This window comes from Anabrus simplex, chromosome 1, assembly GCF_040414725.1.
Source record: "Anabrus simplex isolate iqAnaSimp1 chromosome 1, ASM4041472v1, whole genome shotgun sequence".
In the NCBI taxonomy this organism is placed as follows: Eukaryota; Metazoa; Arthropoda; class Insecta; order Orthoptera; family Tettigoniidae; genus Anabrus; species Anabrus simplex.
In genome coordinates, this window is record NC_090265.1 from 1,167,664,101 (window position 1) to 1,167,689,530 (window position 25,430).

The window sequence follows — 25,430 nt, forward strand, 5'->3', positions numbered from 1 at the left end:
TGTTTTGGAAAAATCCACTTAAGGGCGTTGAAATAATTGAAAAATTAGTTGAATTCTTTGTATGAAGATATATCTCAAAAACTAAAGATATTGCAGATGTGAAAATTGGTATTTGGAATCTTCTTTAAAAATAAAGAAATAACTATTCCTTTGTTTTCAGATAATCCACTTACGGGGGTGAAAGAATTGAAAAATTAGTTGATTATTTGATGAGGATACTTATATCTAAAAAAAACTAAAGATGTTACAGACATGAAAACTGGTATTTGGAATCTTCTTTACATATAAAGAAACACACATTTTGGGGGAAAATTCGACTTGGGGGGGGGGGGGGGTGAAGAAAGGAGTTCAATTCTTTTTATAAGGATACATATATCTCAAAATCTGAAGATGTTACAGTCGTGCAGGCCTTTTGATTTGACGCCATAGGTGACCTGCGTGTCGTGATGAGGATGAAATTATGATGAAGACGGCACATACACCCAGTCTCCATGCTGGGGGAGTTAACCAATTATGGTTAAAATTCCTGACCCTGCTGGAAATCAAATCCGGGATCCTTGTGACCAAAAGCCAGCACACTCACCATTTAGCCATAGAGTCGGACCAATTGGTATTTGGAAGCTCCTTTATAAATAAAGAAACACACATTTTGGGGGGAAGGTCAACTTAACGGGGGTGGGGGGTGAAAAAGGAGTTGAATTCTTTTTATAAGGATACTTTCAAAGCAATGAAACACGTATTCTTTTGTTTTTGCAAAACCCACTTAGGGGGTGAATGAATAGAAAAATTAGTTGAATTCTTTGTATGGGGATATTTATATCTTAGGAACTAAAGATGTTATAGACATGAAAATTGGTATTTGAAATCTCCTTTAAAAATAAAGGAACAGGTTATTTTTTGTTTTTGGAAAATCAACTTAAGGGGGTGAAAAGAATTAAAAAAAGCAGGTGAATTTTTAAAATCAGTACTGGTATATGCACAATATATGTCAAAAACTTAACATCTTACAGACGTGAAACTTGGTATTTGGAAAGTCCTTTAAAAATACAGGAACATGTTCTATTTTTGTTTTTCAGAAAAGGCACTTAACAGGAATAAAATGAAGTGAAAAAAGTTCAATTTTTTGTGAGGGTACTTATATCTCAAAAACCGAAGATGTTACAGATGTGAAAATCGGTATTTTGAATCTCCTTTAAAAGTAAACATTAATTTTTTATCTTCAGAAAAATCCACTTAGGTGGGGGTGGGGGAAGGACTGAAAATTGGGTTGAATTCATTTTATGGGGATACTTATATCTCAAAAACTGAAGATATTACAGATGTGGAAATAGGTATTTGGAACCTCTTTTTAAAATAAAGAAACATGGATAATTTGTTTTTGGAAAATCCGCCTAAGGGGAAATGAAAAAGGGGGTGAATTTTTTAAATGAGCATATCTACGGTATATCTCAAAAACTTAACACGTTACAGATGTGAAAACTGGTATTTTTAATCTCTTTTAAAAATAAGGAAGCATGTATTTTTTTGGAAAAACCACTTGAAGCAGGGGGTTTAAAGGGACATGAAAATGGAGTTGAATTCTTTTTATTAGGATACTGATCTCAAACACTGAAGATGTTACAGATGTGAAAAATTGGTATTTTTAGTCCCCTTTCAAAATAAAGAAATATGTATTTTTTGTTATTGGAAAATCAACTTAAGGGGGGGGGGGGTGAAAGAAAAGAATTGAAAAAATAGTTGAATTCTTTGTATGAGGATACTTAAATCTCAAAAACTAAACATGTTGGAAACGTGAAAATTGGTACTTGGAATCTCTTTTAAAAATAAACAAACATGTATTTTTTTGTTTCCAGATAATCCACTTAATGGGGTGAAAGAATTGAAAAAATAGTTGAATTATTTGTATGGGCATAAAAGATGATGCAAACAAGAAACTTGGTATTTGGAAAATCCTTTAAAAATACATGAACATGGTTTTCTTCAGAAAAAGGCACTTAATGGGAGTGAAAAGAAATGAAAATGAGTTGAATTATTTTTTATGAGGATACTTATATTCCAAAAACTGGAAAATGTTACAGACGTGAAGACTGGTATTTGGAATCTTCTTTAAAAATAAAGAAACATGCTTTTTCTTGTTTATGGAAAATCCACTTAGGTGGGGGTGGGAGAAGGATTGATAAAGGGGTTGAATTCTTTTTATTCGTTCTACTTATATCTCAAAAGCTGAAGAACTGGACGAGTTGGCCGTGCGGTTAGGGGCGCGCAGCTGTGAGCTTGCATCCAGGAGACAGTGGGTTCGAACCCTACTGTTGGCAGCCCTGAAGATGGTTTTCTGTGGTTTCCCATTTTCACACCAGGCACCTTAATGAAGGCCACAGCCGCTTCCTTCCCACTCCTAGGCTTTTCCTATCCCATCATCGCCATAAGACCTATCTGTGTTGGTGTGATGTAAAGCAAATTGCAAAAAAAAGAAAAACTGAAGATGCTACAGACGTGCAAATAGGTATTTGGAATCTCCTTTAAAAATAAAGAAACATTTTTTTAAATTTATTTATATTTTTTGACTTGAGAGGAGACTGTTTCTCACATGTACAGTCCTATGTTGCATGGTCATCTTTTCCTCAAAAGGCAATACCACAAATATGGTTAACAAAGAGTTTCTGGGGTAAATGAAAGTCAATTTTTCGGCGAGTTGTAATAATTTCGGGTTTTTCAGATAATGTATTAGTACTGTACCGAGGAACGATTACTTTCATCAAATTGCAAAATCCATGCGAGCGAAGCCGCGGGTAACTGCTAGTCTCTCTGTATATGACTTGACAATGTATAGATATAAAATGACAGGCAATAAAGTCATCATGTTGCAGTACACTACAATACAGTACAGGATATTGATGGTGGTGGTGGTGGTGGTGGTGGTGGTGGTGGTGGTGGTGGTAATGGTTATTATTGTTTTAAGAGGAAGTACAACTGGGCAACCATCCTCTATCAGCACTAATCAGATAAAAATATGTGGAAAGGGACCGACACTTCAAAAAATGAAGATATTGGACAAAGACAAGGGCTGAGAAGGGTGGGAAAACGCGACTCACCAGACTTCAGAAACCTAATACCATCGGGGTTAGAAAAGAACAACAGTTGATCAAGGGAGGTCAGATGGGAAAGAAGAAAGTGAGATGACTGATGCAGTAAAACCTTATTCAGCAGAAACACAAGGGACCAGAATTTTTTTCCTCTGTACTGTATGAACGTTTCTATTTCATAAAGGTGGTTAAAATATAAAATGAAAATCATAAGTACATACCTCTGTTAGATAATCCATCAGTAGATTTATATATGATTTTGTGCGGTAGTAGATACAATAATGTCACTAATAAATAATAATGTTATTGCTTTCACGTCCCACTAACTACTTTTTTTATGGTTTTCAGAGATGCTGACGTGCCAGAATTTTGTCCCACAGGAGTATTTTACATGCCAGTAAATCTACTGACATGAGGCTGACGTATTTGAACACCTTCAAATACTACCAGACTGAACCAGGATCGAACCTGCCCAGTTGGGGTCAGAAGGCCAGCGCTTCAACTATCTGAGCCACTCAGCCCAGCAACACTAATCACACAGTTACTGTATATACACTAGTTCATCAGCACTAACACAAATCTGTTCTTGTTTAGAACTTCCTTACAGTGCGCAGTAGTACAGTACATACACTTATTTAATACACATTACATGTTTTATACAAATAAAATCAATACTGATACTGTACAGTACTGTACTGTCATTTCCAGTAATCCAAAATTATATGCTGGACACAACTATCTCTGGTAGCACGGTTCTCAATTAGGATGCCAAACAATATTGCATCACTTTTTTGCTAGCGAAAAAGGAAAAAGACAGAATGTCGGTAGGACTTCACGTTGCATAAAGCATTTCTTTCATCATCTTCGTTCTTGTCCTCATTGCCATCAATTTCAGTTTTCTTTTCTTGGAGGAGATGGGTGACAAACTCTTTGATGTTTCTAACACTGCCTCTATCTCTACTGTTCGAGAGTTTGTTGTAGCACATCAGTATTTTTGTTTATTATGGTTCCTTCATCAGGGTGCGAGACAAACTTGGCTTTGTGACAGCACTGACGTATTGTATTTGACAACACTCCTTGCACTGCTTCTGCATTCCAAATTATAGCATCGAGCAAAGAGACAGACCACTGGCTGAATGCTATCTCAGCCATCTTAGATCCATTCAGAATATACATGTACTAAAAAGGAATAGGAAGGAAATGTACGTATTTCCTCCATTATAATTAGCAAAATTTCATTCCATTTCTGCATCAGACAGGTTCCACTAAATATAGATAAACTTACATGAATATTAAACAATATTTCACGGGACCGGGAAAATTTTCAGACGTGGACAGTTTTCTGGTTCATAAAGGTTCTGCTGAAGGCAGGTTTTACTATACAAGTAAACCCAGACTCAGCTAGGAAACCATGGTCACCAACCCCATTCCAAGGTTTAGAGCTCCTGGTCCCCTCCTTTAACTGCCTTTTACGATGGGCAGGTGATACTTTGGATGTATTTTACTGCTCCCACCCACAGGGAGATATAGGAAGAGTGAATATTTCAATGACATACACTGTTGCTGAACAAAAGAAATATAGGTACATCCAACTTTTTAAAATATGAACTCAGCACTTCATACCTCTCTGAATCACTGGGAAAGAGACACATGACCAAATTTGAATGCACCATTATCAAAGCATGCTTCCATCACTGTTAATTCTCTTTATTTGGTTTTCATAGGAACCAACCACTTGAATACTAACAGAAGAAGCTCATCTTCTTAAGGTTCATCACAGACCAAACATGGAAAATCACATTTTCTTAAATCTTTTCTCTACAATGAATCTATGCTCTTTCAAATGCCACAAACCATTTTGTCCTAGGATCCTAAGTTATTGAAATATTTTGGTTTTCATATGACTGTGCACTCCTATGAGCCTTATATCTCTTTCTTTGTTAAAGCAGAAGCTACAGTAAACTCCCAATTATCTGGGCTAATCACCGGACAAATTTGCACGGATAACTGAAAACACGGACAAAATAAATGCAACAAAACTTTTAATAATACATAACATGCAACACTGTTTGAAAATGCAATAATGTTAAACAGTTAACACATTCAGTAACCACTTCTATCAATTAAGTAGGCCAATATGAAAGTACATACAACATCTATTGTTGGTAAAACACTTGAAATACAAAATGTACTGGTATACAAAACCTCAGTTTTTGTTGTTTGGTGAAAAATGATCAGTAAGTTTCTTTTGAATTTGAGATTCATTTATGTTCTTTCGTATACAAGTGCAACATCATCAGTTTAAATAAACTCTCCCTGTTTAACATAATCTAAGAGAGTTTCAGCAATCATATAATGCACTCCAATTTCCTGTATTTCATATCACTCTTTAAACTTTGTAAACCAGCCTGATGATGCACAAAATGAACATTCCAAGCCTAAGGCCCCATGAAAATATTTTGCCTTTTCAGTGCATATAGCAACCGAAATTCATATACCTTCGTATAGAACCTTTGTAACAGTGCTGCATCCAAGTTATTAAAAGTCAACTTCATATACATTTTTGTTTAGAGGGGCCTGCTTTGCTGCTGCAATTTCTAGTGAATTCTAAGTTTTCTGTTTGCTATTTTTGATGTCTCTAACTGTCTGAACACCAATTCCATAATCATATATTGATTCTCCTTTCTCAAACTTTCCAATTAGAGTAATTCAAGCTTTTGTTTTAAAGTTAAAAGCACTTTTTCCCACTTTGTAGCCATGACTGCTATCACAGAATACCAACAAAGAACTGCTAAACAGTACATCCTTCAGTGTTTAGTTCTCGAACATGGCATGCCGCCAGCACACTTGCATTTGAAAATGTACCCAAATTTCAAGCAAGCAGTTTAGTGCTGGGAGAGAAGGCAGTCCTCTGAGTGATTGAATCACTTGTAGCAAGTGAAGCGCTCCACCAGTGTTCTCCGGTACTACTGCAGAGAATTGCGGAGGTATATGGAGGGTGGTGGAGGAAACAGAGTGAACAAGCTCTGCTCATTCAGACAAAACACTCCTTCCTGTCAGTTGCTGCTTGTGACGGGTGAACTTTCTGGCACCGTTACCTTCACTATGTAGCTAGTACCATGAAAACCATCAGTTGTTTGGAATTTTTTCCATGCAGAGGGCGATCAGAAGAAATCTGCAAAGTGAAAATTATGTGCACGTAGTTTTTCAACGGGAGACGGCATATCTAATTTATTTGATCATTTAAAGAGGAGTCATAAGCAGTGTTTGGATCCAACAACTGAGCAAAGCAGCGAGGTGTACGCCCCTGTGCCCTGTTTCATAAAACTAACAGGGCACAGGCAGTGAAGAGCATAAGCGCTTGAATCAGAGTTTGACTATGTTTCTAAACGAAACCAAACCAAACTAAACGAAACGAAACGAAACGAAACGAAACGAAACGAAACGAAACGAAACGAAACGAAACGAAACGAAACGAAACGAAACGAAACGAAACGAAACGAAACGAAACCAAACCAAACCAAACCAAACCAAACCAAACCAAACCAAACCAAACCAAACCAAACCAAACCAAACCAAACCAAACCTCATGGCACTACAGCCCTTGAAGGGCCTTGGCCTACTAAGTGACTGCTGCTCAGCCCGAAGGCCTGCAGATTACGAGGTGTCGTATGGTCAGCATGACGAATCCTCTCGGCTGTTATTCTTGGCTTTCTAGATAGCTCCTCAATTGTAATCAGGTAGGCTGAGTGGACCTCGGACCAGCCCTCAGGTCCGCGTAAAGATCCCTGACCTGGCCGGGAATCGAACCCGGGGCCTCCGGGTAAGAAGCAGGCACGCTACCCCTACACCACGGGGCCGCCTCAATGTTTGTTTCTATAGATATGCAACCGCTCGACATTGTCCGGGATGAAGGCTTCAGGAAGTTTATTAACGATTTAAATCCAAGGTATGAACTACCATGTCACCAAACTCTGTCTGAGGTAGGTGGAAAATGAACTCATATTGCACCATTTATTGTACAGTATTACAATTAATTGCCAGCTATTTCTGTGATTTTTTTTCATTTTTAATTTTGTGTGGCTATTTCTAGCCAGGTGCAGCCCTTGTAAGGCAGACCCTCCGATGAGGGTGGGGGGCATCTGCCATGAGTAGGTAACTGTGTGTTATTGTGGTGGAGGATAGTGTTATGTGTGGTGTATGAGTTGCAGGAATGTTGGGGACAGCACAAACACCCAGCCCCCGAGCCATTGGAATTAACCAATGAAGGTTAAAATCCCCGACCTGGCCAGGAATCGAACCCGGGACCCTCTGAACCGAAGGCTAGTACGCTGACCATTCAGCCAACGAGTCGGACATTTCTGTGATTGATACCTATGTTATAATTATTTTTTCTTAGGGAATTCTAGGCGAAATATATGACGAAGTACACCATAAGCTGAACATCGAACTGGCAGCAGCAAAACATGTTGCTTTAATGACTGACTGTTGAAGGAGGCTGAACTTGGACTTCTAAAAAATTCGGAGCATTACTATTCATCTCAATGACCCTGAGAAAAATGTATTCAACACTACTTTTGATTATTTCTACAACTCACCACCCTCCTAGGGATGCTAGGGTTGTCACACATCCATGCAGTTTGTCTCCTGATAGTAAGTCATTAGTGTACTAAGTTTTAAATCACTCCCATAGTCCCAAAAAGTATGGATTTGACACTAATATCAGTCGTTTTTAGTCATAATTATATTTTGCCCCCTTCTCTAGGGCTTCTAACAGTGCCTTGCTCCCATAGTATTATTTTTCCAGATAGTAGGTAATATTTGTACCACGTTCAGTTGACAGCTACAGTATACGGGACGTACACACAAACATCCATAATCTCGGTCATTTGGACATTTTCTTTCCTTCACTCCTTCTCATCCACCTGCCTAATGGGGCTCAACCTGGACTTAAACAACATCTGGAGTGTCATCGTTCATTTCAGCGACCCCAGAAACTATGGATACAACTCTATTTTCAATTATTTTTATATCTCACCCCTCCAACACCTACCCCTAGGGATGCTAAGGTTGTCATACCCCCACGCGGTTTATCTCCTGATAGTAAGTCATACGTGTACCAGGTTTGGTTTGAATCGCACCAGTAGTCCCAAAAATGACTGACATTTGTGTCTAATCCATAGTTTTTGGGGTCACTGAGATGAACGTGTTTAAGACAATGTTTAGTCCCAACTTCATGTGGGTAAGAACAGGTGAAGAAAAGAAAATGTCCAATGGAACCGAATTTAAGGACATGTGTGTATGTTCTAGCGTACCTCTCAACCAAACTTGGTACACACAAGACGTACTATATAGAAAACATTACTATGGGGGTAAGATACCCCTAGCACACCTAGGGGCATTGGTGAATTATAAAAAAACAGAAAGACGGGTAAAATATAAAAATTAATAGACAACAACAAATATTCATGTACAGTGCATAGTTTTTGGGGTGGCTGAGGTGAATAATGACACTCCGGATGTCGCTGTTCAGCCCCTATTGGCAAGGAGATGAAAAGGGGTGGAAAAGAAAATGTTCAAAATGTCCAAAATTATGGATGTATGCGTGTTTATTTTTTTTCAGCATAGCCCTCATCAAAAATGGGTACACATGTCTTACTATCTGAAAGAAACTATTATTGAGGTAAAACATCCACAGCACTCCTAGGGAAGGTGGTAAAATATAAAAATAAATGAAAATGACTGATATTACTGTCGAATACATTGTTTATGAGGCTGTTGAGTTGAACGGTGACACTCTGGAGGTTGAGAAGGGGTGAAAATGAATGTAAAAATAACCAAGATTATGGTTTTATAATGGTATGTTCCAGAATAGCTCTCAACAAAACTTGGTACACATGACTTAACATCTGGAAAAAAAAAAAAAAGAAAGAAAAAAAAAAACTATGGAGATGAAAAATCACATCTGCTGGGAGTGGAAAATGGGAAGGGGTGATGTGTAAAAATAATGGAAAATAACCAATATTAACATCAAATCCACTGTTTATGTATCTCTGGTATAAATTTTGACGCTCTGGATGCCGTTTAAGTCCATGTTCAGCCTCCATTGAGATGGGGTGCTGAGAGGTGCTAAAAGTAAATAGTCTAAAATGACCGAGATTAGTGTTAAATCCACTCCTTTTGGGCCACAAGGCTGATTGGTGACAGTCTCAGTGACAGGTGAAATCGTATACATCATATCTAGAGTGCGATGGGTAAATACATATAGTTATTATTTCTTGAAAGGATCAAATACTTCTCATTCAATTCCAGCTTCCACAAGGACAAAGTTTATTCAAAAATTAAATAATTTAAAACTTGAAATCAAACACATTTAAAACACTGTAAAATACATATTATGTCATAAAATCAACATCTCAAAGAGAATGCTATAAAAATTCACTTCACACTTAACTAACTGGTAATACAAACATTAAAGGTAAACATTCAAAAACTATCCGGGCAATGCTGGGTACTACATCTAGTGTTACCGTATTCTAAATACAAATCAGCACGACACATTTGTGTTGACTTTATTGGGAAGTTTCCCGAGTAATTGCCAACTTCCAGAACTTCAGTTCACAATCTTGTGAATAAGTTTGAGACTATTGGTTCAGTGCTAAGCCAGAAACACACACAAAGACATGCAGTGTTAAAAGAATGAAAATTAGACTAAATTGGTGCAAAACTTCAACATTCACCATGAAAATCTCTATTGAAATTATCACAGCAAGTTGGGGTTTCAGTGACTTCAGCAGATGCAGGAACAAAATCATTAAAATTCAAACTTAACAAATGAACATGTGTTCATAATTTAAAACCAACTGAACCTGCAGCATGTGTGCATTATTGTAAATGGTTTCTGTCATCAGTGACTGAAGGTTCAATTGACTACCAATGTATCATTTTCATCCTTTCTTCAACAAGCTAACAGAAGAAGAAAAATCATATTCTAGGCATCAACAAGATTCTGCAACTGCTCATACACTAGAGGAGTCCATGAATACAATTACAGAAGTGTTTGAAGATGAGTGTTTAGTGCAGAATTATGGCCCTCCCACTCCCCAGATCTAGGCTTAATAGTCTGTGATTTTTATTTATGGGGCATCCTGAAGGACGAAGTGTACTAACCAAAACACACACATTGAGGGAACTTAAGGAAAACATATGAACTGCAATTAGAAACATTACAGTGACGAAGCTAAGTCAATCAATTGAAATGTGTTTACCTGGTACAAATCCTGGTTAGCTGTAGAAGGACAACATTTCCAGCATTTGCTATGAGGTAAGAGTTTAGTTTAGTTTCTTATACTGTATAAATGTAGGCCTACATTTGCAGATTTAAGAAGCAAAGACAGTACAGGTGGACCTCAAGTGTGGAGAAAGCCAGCTGGAGAGTCAGCCTTGGCTCAACTGCGTGCAAGCAGTCAGGTTTCTTACAAAAAGCCCTGTATAAAGAAATGCAGATTTGTCTACAGTTGTAAAAAAGTTAATTATATTTTCAAGGTTATCCAAAAGTACCTCCTTCACAACCAAGTGAATCATAAGTCATGAATAAGAACTAACATTCAGTTCATATTGTACACTACATTGAAGTACGGTATCTACAGTACAATACTTCCTCTAGCCTATGACTCTTATTTTTGTTGTATGATATAGTAACTCATACTGTATCTTCAGTTCGACCATTTAACTTATAATGATTTTTAGAAATGCATGCATGAAACAATAAGCTAGCAGACATACTTCCTCAAAGCTCTGGCATACTCAGAGTCTCTATTCTCCTGGGCATTGATGCTGACTCCCATAGCAGTTTCTGTGAACAAATTACCTCCATTAACACTGTAAATTATCTCAATACAGCCACTGGATATTATAAATAAGTGTAAACTCACCACATATCACATCAAGGGCATACAGTGTGATGTAGTCATAAATATCAATCATTGTTCCATTTGCCTCATTCCTTAGTTTCTTGATCAAGATATCACCATTTGTATTAAACACATCAACAAACTGCTCCAAAATCTTGAAATGAAATGCAGGAGTGATGATTTTACGGTGTTTATGCCATTTAATACCTGTGAAAATATGAAGAATAGTTATATATTGTACATAGTTTATGGTTCATTTCATCTCCCTTCTAATATACAGTGATCACCAAACAATGGTTTACAGCACAACTCGAGCAAGGTGCCTGTAGCAAGCTGACAGGAAGGGCAGTTTGTATTTATTTTCTCAAGGGACAAGCAAGGAGCTACCTGGCTGGAGACAACAGCTTTTTTGTTCATACTCTGTCCTGTAAGACTCAGTCATTAGTAGATCAATGTACTTGTGCTAGTTAGATGTGATTTACTTGACACACACAGTGATTTATTATGAAATGCACAGTAACATTGTCTTCTGGTATAGGCTAGGCCAGTTTTGTTACTTTAATTGACCTGTCTCAGTCTTATCCTTGGCTTTGACAATATGAAAGTGACTGAGGTATGAGTGATGCTAGTAATGCCATTCCTTATGAAGCCAGTCCCTGCTATGAATGGTATGAAAATGTTGCTCATACGGTTGGTTGATACATGCATTTCTGTGGGATTGGCAAACTGATATATAATAGCAACTTCTGGCTTGGTGAGGAAAGCAACAGGAAAGTACCCCACTCCTCATTTCTCTAGTATGCCTCTTCAGTGATACCTAGGCCATCTATGACAGCTGATGGCAGAGCTGTTGAGGATCCAACCATCATTAGGGCTGTGGACTGAACATACATACATACACTGACTGACAGAGCAAATGCAACACCAAGAAGGAGTGGTTCGAAAGGGATGAAAGTTGGAGAAAAACAGAGACGGCACGGACGAATAATTGATGTTTATTTCAAACCGATATGCAGGTTACACAATGCGCACGGCATCGACTCAGTAGGATGTAGGACCACCGCGAGCGGCGATGCACGCAGAAACACGTCGAGGTACAGAGTCAATAAGAGTGCGGATGGTGTCCTGAGGGATGGTTCTCCATTCTCTGTCAACCATTTGCCACAGTTGGTCGTCCGTACGAGGCTGGGGCAGAGTTTGCAAACGGCGTCCAATGAGATCCCACACGTGTTCGATTGGTGAGAGATCCGGAGAGTACGCTGGCCACGGAAGCATCTGTACACCTCGTAGAGCCTGTTGGGAGATGCGAGCAGTGTGTGGGCGGGCATTATCCTGCTGAAACAGAGCATTGGGCAGCCCCTGAAGGTACGGGAGTGCCACCGGCCGCAGCACATGCTACACGTAGCGGAGGGCATTTAACATGCCTTGAATACGCACTAGAGGTGACGTGGAATCATACGCAATAGCGCCCCAAACCATGATGCCGCGTTGTCTAGCGGTAGGGCGCTCCACAGTTACTGCCGGATTTGACCTTTCTCCACGCCGACGCCACACTCGTCTGCGGTGACTATCACTGACAGAACAGAAGCGTGACTCATCGGAGAACACGACGTTCCGCCATTCCCTCATCCAAGTCGCTCTAGCCCGGCACCATGCCAGGCATGCACGTCTATGCTGTGGAGTCAATGGTAGTCTTCTGAGCGGACGCCGGGAGTGCAGGCCTCCTTCAACCAATCGACGGGAAATTGTTCTGGTCGATATTGGAACAGCCAGGGTGTCTTGCACATGCTGAAGAATGGCGGTTGACGTGGCGTGCGGGGCTGCCACCGCTTGGCGGCGGATGCGCCGATCCTCGCGTGCTGGCGTCACTCGGGCTGCGCCTGGACCCCTTGCACGTGCCACATGTCCCTGCGCCAACCATCTTCGCCACAGGCGCTGCACCGTGGACACATCCCTATGGGTATCGGCTGCGATTTGACGAAGCGACCAACCTGCCCTTCTCAGCCCGATCACCATACCCCTCGTAAAGTCGTCTGTCTGCTGGAAATGCCTCCGTTGACGGCGGCCTGGCATTCTTAGCTATACACGTGTCCTGTGGCACACGACAACACGTTCTACAATGACTGTCGGCTGAGAAATCACGGTACGAAGTGGGCCATTCGCCAACGCCTTGTCCCATTTATCGTTCGCTACGTGCACAGCACAGCGGCGCATTTCACATCATGAGCATACCTCAGTGACGTCAGTCTACCCTGCAATTGGCATAAAGTTCTGACCACTCCTTCTTGGTGTTGCATTTGCTCTGTCAGTCAGTGTACATACATTATTATTATTATTATTATTATTATTATTATTATTATTATTATCATTATCATTATCATTATTATTATTATTATTATTATTATTATTATTATTATTATTATTATTATTATTATTATTATTATTATTATTATTATTATTATTATTATTATTATTATTATTATATGTTTCTATCATTAAAAATAAATTGTAGCAGTAGTACTCAGCAGCGATCCCCCAATTAAGTAATCCTTACCCCAAGTTTTTAACATTAAATGAAAAATGATAATACAGTTATCAAGGTCATCATCATCATCATCATCATTACTGTCCGGCTTCTTGGCTAAATGGTCAGCATAGTGCTCTTCAGTTCAGAGAGTCCTGGGTTCAATTCCTGCCCGGGCCAGAGATTTTAACCCTAAATGGTCAATTCCCTTGGTTTGGGGACTGTGTTTTTGTACTGTGCCTAACATACCTGCAACTCACACACCACATACACCACTATCCTTCACTACAATAACATGACATTTCCTTTACATGCAGATGCCGCCCATCCTCAGTGAAGGGTCTGCCTTATAAGGGCTGCACCAGGCTGGAAGTAACCACACAAAATTATCATTATATTATTACTATTATTAATAACATTGTCATTTTTTCTGTTAATTTCTACATGTGTATTAAATTATTACTGTATTTAGGAAGCAAGGATGTAATTTTGTAATATTATGTAGTATATTAGTTACTTTATGTATAGACCAATTAATTAGTTCAGTATAAAAGGGTATGAATTAGGTTCAGATTTTATTTTATTAGTGTATTTTACTGTACTGGTTAGTTGTAAGACAGAGGCAAGAGTCCCTAACTTTACCAGTTAAAATAAATAGTCTTATCTAGCTATAAAAAGAAGGTCTTAAATGACAAAAAGCTGTAAGATATACAAGCCAGACATCAAGTTAGCCCTTGTAAACTGTTTTCAGCAGCTGCTATAACAACTTGTGAAAATGTGAAGTTTATTACGTGTAATGTTGATGCCAACCAGGCAGGTAGAGCTAACAAATATTTAAATCTTAAGACCAAAATTGCGAAAATAGGCAAGGACATTACTCAATTCAATGTGTCCTCGCCTTATTTTTAATGTTTTGTATTTGTGACTGAAGATGTCCCATAAGAGGATGAAACATGTATCATGAATGTTATTTAATGTAGTCTTTTTAATAAAGACACTTGCAGTATTGTAAAGGTGGAATTATATAATCCAAATTTTTACAAGTTGATACTTTGACAATACGGGCTCTAATATGAAGTTTATTACGTGTAAAGCTGCTATAACATTAAGGTAAGGAGAGAAAAATCATTGCCTGATTTTCATTTACTGAGTGAGTTGGCCATGTAGTTAGGGGTGTGTAGCTGTGAGCTTGCATTTGGGAGATAGTGGCTTCAAGCTCCACTATCGGCAGCCCTGAAGATGTTTTCTTTTTTTTTTACCATTTTTACACCAGGCAAATGCTGGGGCTGTACCTTAATTAAGGCCAAGACCACTTCCTTACCACTCCTAGCCCTTTCCTATCCCATCATCACCATAAGACCTATCTGTGTTAGTGCGACATAAAGGAAAATTTTAATGTTTTTAATCTTTATTTCTTTGTTTTTTTTTTGGGGGGGGGCAGGGGTTATCTCCTCATTCCTTCATATTGAAGAGAACAGTGACTGTCTCCAAAAAGGAACAATAGGGTCCTGGGAGAATACAGCGTGTTCTTCCCATCAGCTTGCTATGCATTCCTCACTTGAGTTTGCCATAAACTCTTGTTTGGTTGATCACTGTACAAGTGAATAGCTGAGTAGACGAATTCTGTGAGAGATTTTTCCAAATGCAATATTGTAATGGGAAAATCTTACATATTCTTTTCTGTACTGTAGTGAACACTGGCAGTTAAAAATATAAAACAAATGTAAAGTTCAATGTCGTAGGACGAGTCTAGGAGGAAGAACATCTATAGGAATTTATCTTAATGAAATCCTGCCTTGTCTCCACTCCAGCATACAATGCTTTTCCAATTCATAGGTATTTAGACAGAAATCTATTTCCAAATATTGAGTGTGACTCGATAGAATCTGATGATGATCTTTTAAGAGTGAAACATGTCATTCTTTGCTTAATAGTGTGTATTTTTATTCCTTGTATTTTTACAGGTATGTTACAATGCATTATTTCTATTGAACTTGAAAAATCTTTTAAGTTATATAAAACTTATGTCACACACCATGAAGAAGCTAAATTACCGGTAATAAGCAGTGTAGGACTGATGTAGACAATACCAGTTCAAGCTGGTGTTCAACAAGGTTCCACCTAGCTCTCTATAACTTCGATCTTGTCATTGAGAACCAACTACTTGGTGCATGTAATTTTCAGATGACATAGAATTAGAACAGCATAGAACACTTGAATGTAAACTGGAATGGTAGAAGAAAGCCCTAGAGGACAGAGGTCTTTTTTTAAAAAAAACTGAGTACTTATACCTAGGAAGCAAGGGCGGTGCATGGTACTGTTGCAGTGTTGCACAACTCCCAATAATTTTACACTACATTTTCCATCTTTTATTCCTATTTTTCAGTAAACCTAACATATACTCTAAAATGTGTTAAAATCAACCACCTTTGGTTGTTCGATGTACTAATGCTTCATAACGGGCCATTAAACTCTGCTCTCTTCGAATCAAACTGAGGGGGTTGACTTTTCAACGGCAACTCCCTAGCACACAGCGCGCCGCTATTTAGTTTCAGCAGGGATGAGCCTAAGACTGTATACAGTTTATAGTATCAGGTAGCAAGCCTGCCAGTATTGGACCTAGGAAGTTGCACGAGACAGCAAGTCCCCTATCAAAAAACAATTCCAAATGTTGCTGTTAGAATGCATCACTCTGCAGAGATGACATCATCCCTGCTTTCTCTCCTCTCGCAATGCTATCTTCTTTCCCATGCCCCCAGGGTAAGCCATACCGCACCACCACAATGTTACCAACATTGGTATTTCATCGGCATTCATAACCATTTTTTTATTCCCAAATTTGTATTGAGGATATACTTTCGGAGGAAACGTTTTCTCATCAGCATAACTTCATGTTATACTTTTGTCAACCGTAAAACGTTAGTTGCTTGCTCACCGTGAGCCACGACGGTCGTGTGTTAGTGACTTCGTACATGGCGTGTCAGTTGCTGGTGTTCTCTCTAGTGGTGTATAGTGAGTGCAAAGTGAAGGATGGCCACCTCCAACAGGGGGCATTGGCCCCTTTCAGGTGATCAGTTAATTGTTGGAAAAGAGGTTGAAGTGCATATTGATGATGAATCTATAGACAGTTCTTCTTTAGACTCTTCTAATCAGACGCAAACCCAATTACCACCGAACGATCAACGCGGGCAAACTTCGCAGAATAAGGAAATTTCAGCTGATCAAAAAAGTATTCAACTTAATACTGTAGCCCAGGCCACAAATGTGCCGGAGTACTATAATAAGTTAATAAGTTCCATTATGGTTCCTATATAGTATTTGTGGAATCATCCACTGACAAAAATATTGGTCAATTACACCCCATGGCCTTAGAAAGACGTTTCTATGAAAATGAATTAAATGTAAAATCCCTGCAACGCAAGGGGCGAAATCGCATTCAAGTAACATTTCAAACGGCATCACAGGCAAATGCCTTCCTATGAAATCCGATGCTTGAGACTCTTAAAGTTAAAGCCTACGTGTAGGTCTCATACGAGGCGTTGATAAGAACTTACAGGATGATGAAATACTTCAACACCTTAAATCATCAGTGCCTATTAAAGCCATTCAGCGACTAAATCGAAAAGTTGTTCAAAACGACAAAATCAAATATTTACCCACATGATCCATTAAAGTCATTTTTCGAGCGCAGAATTTACCTCAACAGGTATCATTATACAAAATTTACTTAGATGTTGAGCCATTTATCTTTGCACCTATTAGGTGCCGGAAATGTCAGAGGTATGGCCATACAGAAAAACACTGTAAAGCACAAGCTTATTGATGTGACAAATGTTCCCAACAGCACGCTACCAATCAATGCACTGAACATTTCACAAAATGTGTTTATTGTAAACGGGAGCATTTGACGGGCTCTCCTGAATGTCCGGAGCACAAATACCAGTTACAATTGAAAAAAATCATGAGCACCGAATATATCTCCCTTGAAGAAGCAAAATGCAAAGTAGCAATCCTGATATATTATCCGCAACAACACCTTCAACACTTTCCTCCATTATCTCAAGATCATACTCCATCTCCTCCTGAAAATCCCAGAAAAATGAAATTTACGCAAGTTATCTTGCAATCTCCTCCGCCTCCCCCTATCCCAGGATATGATAGAAGGGGGTATATGTCCATAATCCACAATGAAAATATTCCTTTTGAATGATCTGCTTACCAACCAACTACGACATCAGACTGCTCAACAGTTCAACCTTCAACTTCTACCACACAAAATGTGTATAATAGAGATACGTTGGCCCCACAGGCCCACCCAATACACAATAAGAAGGACCACCTTCAAAAAGAAATTCAATATATATTATTATTAATACAAACACTGGGCAATGAGCCCCAACTCACTCAGGTCGTTTATAAATTATGAGACCACATAGCAAGCATTCTAGACGTGTATGATAAACATCCTACAATGGAATGCTAGGAGTGTAATTCCAAAAAAACAGGAACTACAATTACTTATTCATGAAAGTTTGGCCCATATTCTTATGATTCAAGAAACATGGTTTACTCCACAATCCCACTTTTCTCTCCTGGGATATAATATTGTACAACAAGATGGCCCCGGCTCTGCTGGCGTAGCAATATGTATACACAACTCCTTCACATATTGGTATCTGCCTTTTCCAATTCACAATCAGATCCCCCAAACTGATGTTGTTGACATCACACATAATGATGTACATTTAGTTAATATATACTGTCCCCCTGATATTTATATCTCGACAACACAATGGTCCCATTTTTTTCGCAATTAGATTCCTTATCACATGTCATTGTGTTTGGTAACCTCAATTGCCACCATACAGAATGGGGAAGTATATATGATACACCGAAAGGTTCACATCTACTTTTTGCTTCTCCTTGTTTTGCCATACGAAATAATAATAATAACAGCATAATTTTATGATCCTTAATGACGGTTCACCCACGCGAATCTCCCCCTCCGGATCCCCTCCAAGCACCGTGGATTTAACTCTATATCGTACACCTTTGGTCCCAAAGATTACTTGGCACACTTTATCAGATACTCACACGAGCAATCATTACCCAATTATCATTACTTATGGTATTGGTAAACCACGACCTTCGATGCGATTAGTAGAACAAGTCAGTAACATACAATCTTTTAGAAATTTTAATAACGATACATACATTACATACCTAAATAATTAATTTATAAGTGTGCACGGTCATAATCTTCCATTTTCAACTCTTCTTATAATCCTTAATAATTATCTAAATACTTATCATCCATTTAAACCAATACTTTCGTCTTCCCCCCAGCCTTTTCAAATTATACAGTGGTGGGATAAAGAGTGTCATGAACTCATTCAACAACGCAAGATATTATTTAAAACTTATCGCCAATATTTAACGCAAGCAAATTATTTGAATATAAAGTGCCATATCGCTAAAACTAAACTTATATTTAATACTAAAAGAAGAGCTGCTTGGAGAGCATTCATATCATCATTAACTTCTCATGTCCCGGCAGCCCATTTGTGGAATGCTATACAAATGATTACAAGAGCCTCTCATCATCAAACACAACAATCTATACCTAAAGACATTCTCTGTTCCTTTCTCAATTCCCTCACACCAGATTATACAGTACCTCAACTCCCGTCCCCCTCCTACACGACGCCCCCCCATTTTTCTTCTTTAATACAACCAATACAATTAAATGAACTACGAGCTATGCTGTTAACTGCAAACAGTTCTTCACCCGGTCCGGATTCCATAACTTACACCATGCTTCAACTACTTCCACCTCAGGCACAACTTATACTGCTTAATTATTATAATGATATTCTACACTTTGCGCGCATCCCCACTTAATGGAATGATTTTCATTTAAAACCCATACTGAAACAACATAAACTTCCTGATACCCCTGAGAATTTCCGCGGAATAGTACCGAGTTCTTGCATACGCAAAACCTTTTGTAAAATCATGCTATGGCGACTGGTATGGTTGTTAGACTATTATAATCGGTTTCCCAAATTTCAATATGCCTTCATGAAAGGTCGTAAGACCCAAGATCCGATTAATATACTTCTTCTTGATATTCTATTAGCCCGCTGGAGAAAACATAGCACTATTGCTATATTTCTTGATATAAAAGGTGCCTATGATTCGGTACCGTTACACCTCCTATGGGAAAAACTAGCCTCGAAGGGATTTCCTTTCAAATTTTTATTTATGTTGCATCAGTTATTTTCTTATCGCACATTAATGATTAAATCACCACAGTACCATATCCTGAGTTGACAGACAGCGCATGGTTTGCCTCAAGGTGCTATATTAAGTGGTATATTATTTGCCCTATATATGAGTGACTTAGAACAGATCATAATACCATTTGCTACAGTACTAGCGTTTGCAGATGACTTTGTCATCTATGTTACACATACAAGCATCGATGAATGCAGACAAACGATAGCAACTGTCTAGATCTATACAGACAGAGCGAAATCCCATCGAGGCATAGATGCTGCCTTTTATGACTCCAATATGTTTACAAGCGTTCAGTATCATCTCCCGAATAATGTTTCTATCTTTAGAGCTGAACTCTTTGCAATTAGGCAAGCACTGTTATATGTCCAACAACATTCCTTCAAAAAAGTAAACATTCTTACTGACTCTCAAATGTGCTACAAGCTTTAAGTACCAATCTACAGTCATATAATGGATATTTATATAATGTTAAACATCTTCTATATCCACTCGAAAGATCTGGTACCTAACTTTAATATGGATAAAAGGATATTCAGTACACCCAGGTAACAATAAAGCTGATCTTGCCGCAAAAGAAGCTAGTAACTCCTCTTCGAAACCTCTTAAGATAGAAACTCCTCTTACTGATTATTTTCCCCATTCTAAAACATGACGCTTTACAAACTTGGCAGGACATGTGGCAACGTTCCGCACAAACGAAAGGCCAATTCTATTATCAGTTACAACCTAATATTCCACAAAAACCTTGGTATTTAAAAGGCTCATACACACAACGACATATTATTAACATTATAAGATTTTTAATCATGCACTCACCCCATTATACAAATATAGATTCAACATCACTAACCTCCCTCACTGTATATGTGGAAACCCCGAGGGTGATAGTAATCATCTACTTTTCTCATGTCCTCAGTATCCTTCCTCACAACGTATCTTAATCAAGCAATTAGTTCAATTCCACATACCTTTGCCAACAAGTGTTTCTTGTTTATTATTCGAGCCTTCTTCCGATATACTTAAACTGATAAACCAGTGTCTTGATCACAGGAAATTAATTTTGTAAACAAACAATCTTCTTTTGTTTTATTCCCAAAGGCTTTACACCCCTGCATTCTTTTGTCATTAACACGTTGACAACTGTTTACGATTTGGCGCTTAGCTTACAGTGAGTGATGTATGTACATAAGTGAGTTGTTAATTAATGTGTGTGTTTTTTGTTTGGAAACTTTTCAAACAAAAAGAAAACAGGCTAATTATACCCCTGATGCAGCGTCTTAAGGCGTTGATGTTGGATTACATTGAGTTGAGATAAAGTGGTTTCCGAACTTGTCCTCGGACCCTCCCGGCACTAAAAGCCATACGCCATTTCATTTTTTCATTATTAAACCCAGGTCTTTTCAGAGGACTAATTAATTCTAGCACTGAATTGAATGCTGTGCTAGAAGGTCATTTGGAAAAGGCAACTGTTTCAAAGGAACATCCAAAACAATTCAAAATGAACTTTTGAAAATTATGTTGGGGGTATGACAGGAAGATATATATATTTTTAAAAGGAAATCAGAATTTTTAGCTATTATAGCAGATGAAACCAGTGAAATTTCAAATATATTCCAGATGGCTGTTGTGTACTGTTACGCAGTAAGAAGCAAACTAATAGAAAGGTTCTGGAGTTTCCTGTCTCCTGCAAAACATGATGCACAGACATTAACTGCATGTTTATTGGAAGAATTATAGAAGAACAAAGTAAATGAAACTCCCCAAAAGTTAATTGCACAGATGTGAAACTACAATTTGTCAAGCTCTTGGTCATAAAAAAGTTATTTTCAGTTGTAGTTTCAATTATCGGCCTGAATTCTACCATAAAATTATGCCAAGTTCTCTTCGGTCAGCTACAACACAGAGACACCGATGCGGGTTCTGCACATAAGGCCATTTCAGCATTCAAAGTAAACATTTCCAAGATCTGAGAAGAAATTGACCTCATGAGTGGTAATGAACCTACTATTGCTCATTGAAAAAAAGAAATTGGACGAGACTGAATGGAAAAGAGAAGTAAAGGAAGTGTGCGATGTGATAATTTCCCAGGCTAACGATCGTTTCAGCTTCTCAGGTCATCTTGTAGCTTCATCATTGTTTCTTTCAGAGAACTTCCCCACGTACTGTTCTAAGTTCCCTGAAAGTACCTAACAGATAGTGTGTTCAGTGTATACTTTTTTGGACAAACTGAAACTACGCTATGAACTATCTTCCATCTATTTAGCACAAGAATTCAGATCATTGTTGGGTGCTGTTAGTCTAGCAGAGTTTATAATAACCAACAACCTAGAGAAGACATTTGATGAGTGCTTGAAACTGTTGAAGTTAATTCTTACAATCCCTATGACATCTGTCGAAGCAGAAAGATATTTTTCTGCATTGAAGAGAATAAAACTTTCTTAAGGAACTCTATGAACCAGGAAAGGTTGTCGGCCTTGACAATGCTTTCTATAGAAAGAAATCTGGTCAAGGAAATCGCAGACTTCAATCAAAGGGTGACTGACAAGTTTGCATCAGTGTAAAACAGGAGGACAAATTTTCAATTCAAGTGATGTAAGAATATCTGTAGTTATACTGTATAATTAGCCTCTTATTTCCTGTGTTTTAATTGCTGGATATATTTCAGTTTTAATAGGAATGCAGTTCATTACTTAAGGATACTAGAGTTTCTTGTTATTTCTGTAAGATTCTCATTTAAAAATGCAACATTGAAAATGTTGATGCAGCACCCAGCTTCAGATACTACCAGCCGCCACTGCTAGGAAGGACAGCAATTGAAACTGTAGAAATGGATGGAGAGAAGGTACAGACAGTGAATAGTTTCAAGTAACTAGGATCCACTGTAGGCTATGTGGGGATAACAATTTGGTTTTAAAGATAACTTGCTGAGTATAGAATAGCTTGTTATACTGGTAAAGGTTGTCTGATGTCCTCTGTAAGAGAAGAATGAATGTCCAACTAAATAGAAAGGCCTACAAGAGCGCACTAAGACCTGCAATGATAATCATATCAAGCAAGGACATGGGCACTAAAGTCGTAATGCCAGAGGCTAGAAGTTGTCAAAATAAAAATGCTACTGTGGATGAATGGTATTTTGAAGGATGGACCAAGTCAAGAAGCCGTCCCCGTGCTGTAGGGGTAGTATGCCTGCCTCTTACCCGGAAGCCCTGGGTTTAAATCCCTGTCAGGTCAGGGATTTTTACCTGATACTGAGGGCTGGTTCGAGGTCCACTCAGCATACGTGATTAGAATTGAGCAGCTATCTCACAGTGAGATAGCGGCTCCGGTCTAGAAAGCCAAAAATAACGACCAAGAGGATTCGTTGTGTTGACCACATGACACCTTGTAATCTGCAGGCCTTCAGGCTGAGCAAAAGTCGCTTGGTAGGCCAAGACCCTTCAAGGGCTGTAGTGCCATTGGGGGGGGGGGGGGGCAAGTCAAGAACAACTTCATAGGAAACAGTGACTGAAATAAGAAAATGAGTTCATGAGAGATGACTGTTCTGGTATGGTCACATTATGCAGAGGAATGCCAACAATATGGAGAGAAGGGTGCTTGGTCTGGAGGGGGAAGATACAGTAGTTGAGTGAGGGGAACTGTGGATGTGGCCAGGCATTAACCCTAAACCGGGCGCGCTGGTGAATTTCGTTCACCAACCTGCGCATTTCATCTGTAGTTTTTAGTTCCTAAGTGCTACAGCCTTCACGCTGCTAGTACCTTTTGGCGAAGTCTTATCGATACTCTCAGTGTAGCGGTATCTGTTCAGGAAGTTGGACGTGTCACGCTATTCGACCTTGACTCGCACGTGCTATCATTTGGTGAACTTTCTTCACCACGCGCCCGGAAATGTAAGTAAAATTGTACCTTAAACGTTCTTGGAGATTCATTATTTTAAAATGTAGACTATAGAGGAAACAAAGTAACTACCTATTTTTATTTAGGGCGAAGTTTGTGAAGGAAGAAGACATACAAACGCTGTTTTAGGAATTATCTGATGAGGAGCAAGGATCTGAGGGAGCTGAAGTTTGTGATTTATCTGATGGTGAAGATGAAGTGGTAAATTATTCAGACATTGATCATGACAGTGAGAGTGAACAAGAAGGTGATGTAGGCGTAATTGATAGCTACGAACATGACGAACTAGAGCGGGATTTTTTTCTTTGGGAAATACGAAACAATGTGGTGCACCACTAACTTATCAAAGGCTACCTCTAGGATTGAAGAATCTTTCGTTTCAACTCATGAATAAGTGGCTGGTTGAACAAGCTAAGATAGGAACACTGCCTCCGGATATCCGAGCAGTGTTATCCCCATACCATCAGGAAGAAACACAATTTATAGGCTAATCTGTAACTATACAGGTGTATGATCCCGGAAATTTTCATGAAATAATTCGTAATATTAAAGTCATGAAAATCATGTAATTTTGTTCATTTAAAATTTAAGAACGTAATATTGTAAGAAGAATTTGTAGTAGGGAATTTTGTATCTGTGTATCTTCATATTGGTGTAACTTTAATTTGTGTAAGAGTCTGCACATGGCAGTGTAGATTGCTCAAGACTGTGCAACACGGAAAACAGTGGCTATATCAGGAAAGACGGTTGAAGTTACTTGAAAGTGTTGCAACAAAGTGGCTTGGAAACTGAGGGTACGGCCATGAAGTATAGGCTGAAGATTGGATTTGATAAATTTGGATGTACATAAGTGGATGTTCAATGTCACATCAGCCGCTCTCTAGCCAATATGAGGGCTTTGTTTCAAGCTTGGTTGGATTGATCGAGGGAGTTTGGGATTGGCATAACTTACCAAGGGAGATGTTCAATAAATTTCCAATTTTTTTGCAATCATTTAAGAAAAGGCTAGGAAAACAACAAATAGGGAATCTGCCACCTGGATGACTGCCCTAAATGCAGATCAGGATTGATTGATTGATTGATTGATTGATTGATTGATTGATTGATTGACTGATTGATTGATTGATTGATTGATTGATTGATTGATTGATTGATTGATTGATTGATTGATTGATTGATTGATTGATTGATTGATTGATTGATTGATTGATTGATTGATTGATTGATTGACCAACAAATGGCAAGTATGTTAATATGGGAAGGTCAGCTAATTCAGAAAGTGATGGAACCAACTAGAGGGACAAATATTCTGGATGCAGTGCTGGTAAAACCAGATGAGCTCTATAGAGAAACCAAAGTAATTAAAAATAGATGTGATAGAAAGGAAGGTATTAAAATTTAGGAAAATCAGGCAGTACCATATGGCTGATAAAACAGACATGAGGGAGTTTTTAAAAAGTAACTATGGTCGGTGAAAACGATGCAAGTTTTACAAATCTCAGTACCTTTTAACTTAGTATTAAGACCTTTTTAAACTCAAAATAACAGTATCAACATTGTAACACTGCAATCAAATGAATGAATATGTGAATGAACTACAAGATCAGTGACATTACAACAGACTGGTAAACATTTTAGACTTTTAAATTACTCTTCCAAGCATATTTTAATACCACAATGCATCAACGTAATTTAGCATTAGTCATTCATAATTAG

At 38.4% G+C, this 25,430-nt stretch overlaps 1 protein-coding gene across 3 annotated transcripts in view; it reads right to left on the reverse strand.

Annotated features, from left to right (window-relative positions):
* The window catches only part of LOC136858145 (cytochrome P450 4C1), a 305,232-nt gene that overhangs the window by 67,290 nt on the left and 212,512 nt on the right, over nt 1-25,430 (reverse strand). For all 3 annotated transcript variants that reach the window (XM_067137470.2, XM_067137471.2, XM_068225431.1), the window contains 2 exons: nt 11,018-11,203; nt 10,869-10,938 (listed from right to left, as the gene is read on the reverse strand). In XM_067137470.2, the coding sequence (XP_066993571.2) occupies nt 10,869-10,938; nt 11,018-11,203 (256 nt within the window). The remainder of the gene's footprint in view (nt 1-10,868; nt 10,939-11,017; nt 11,204-25,430) is intronic.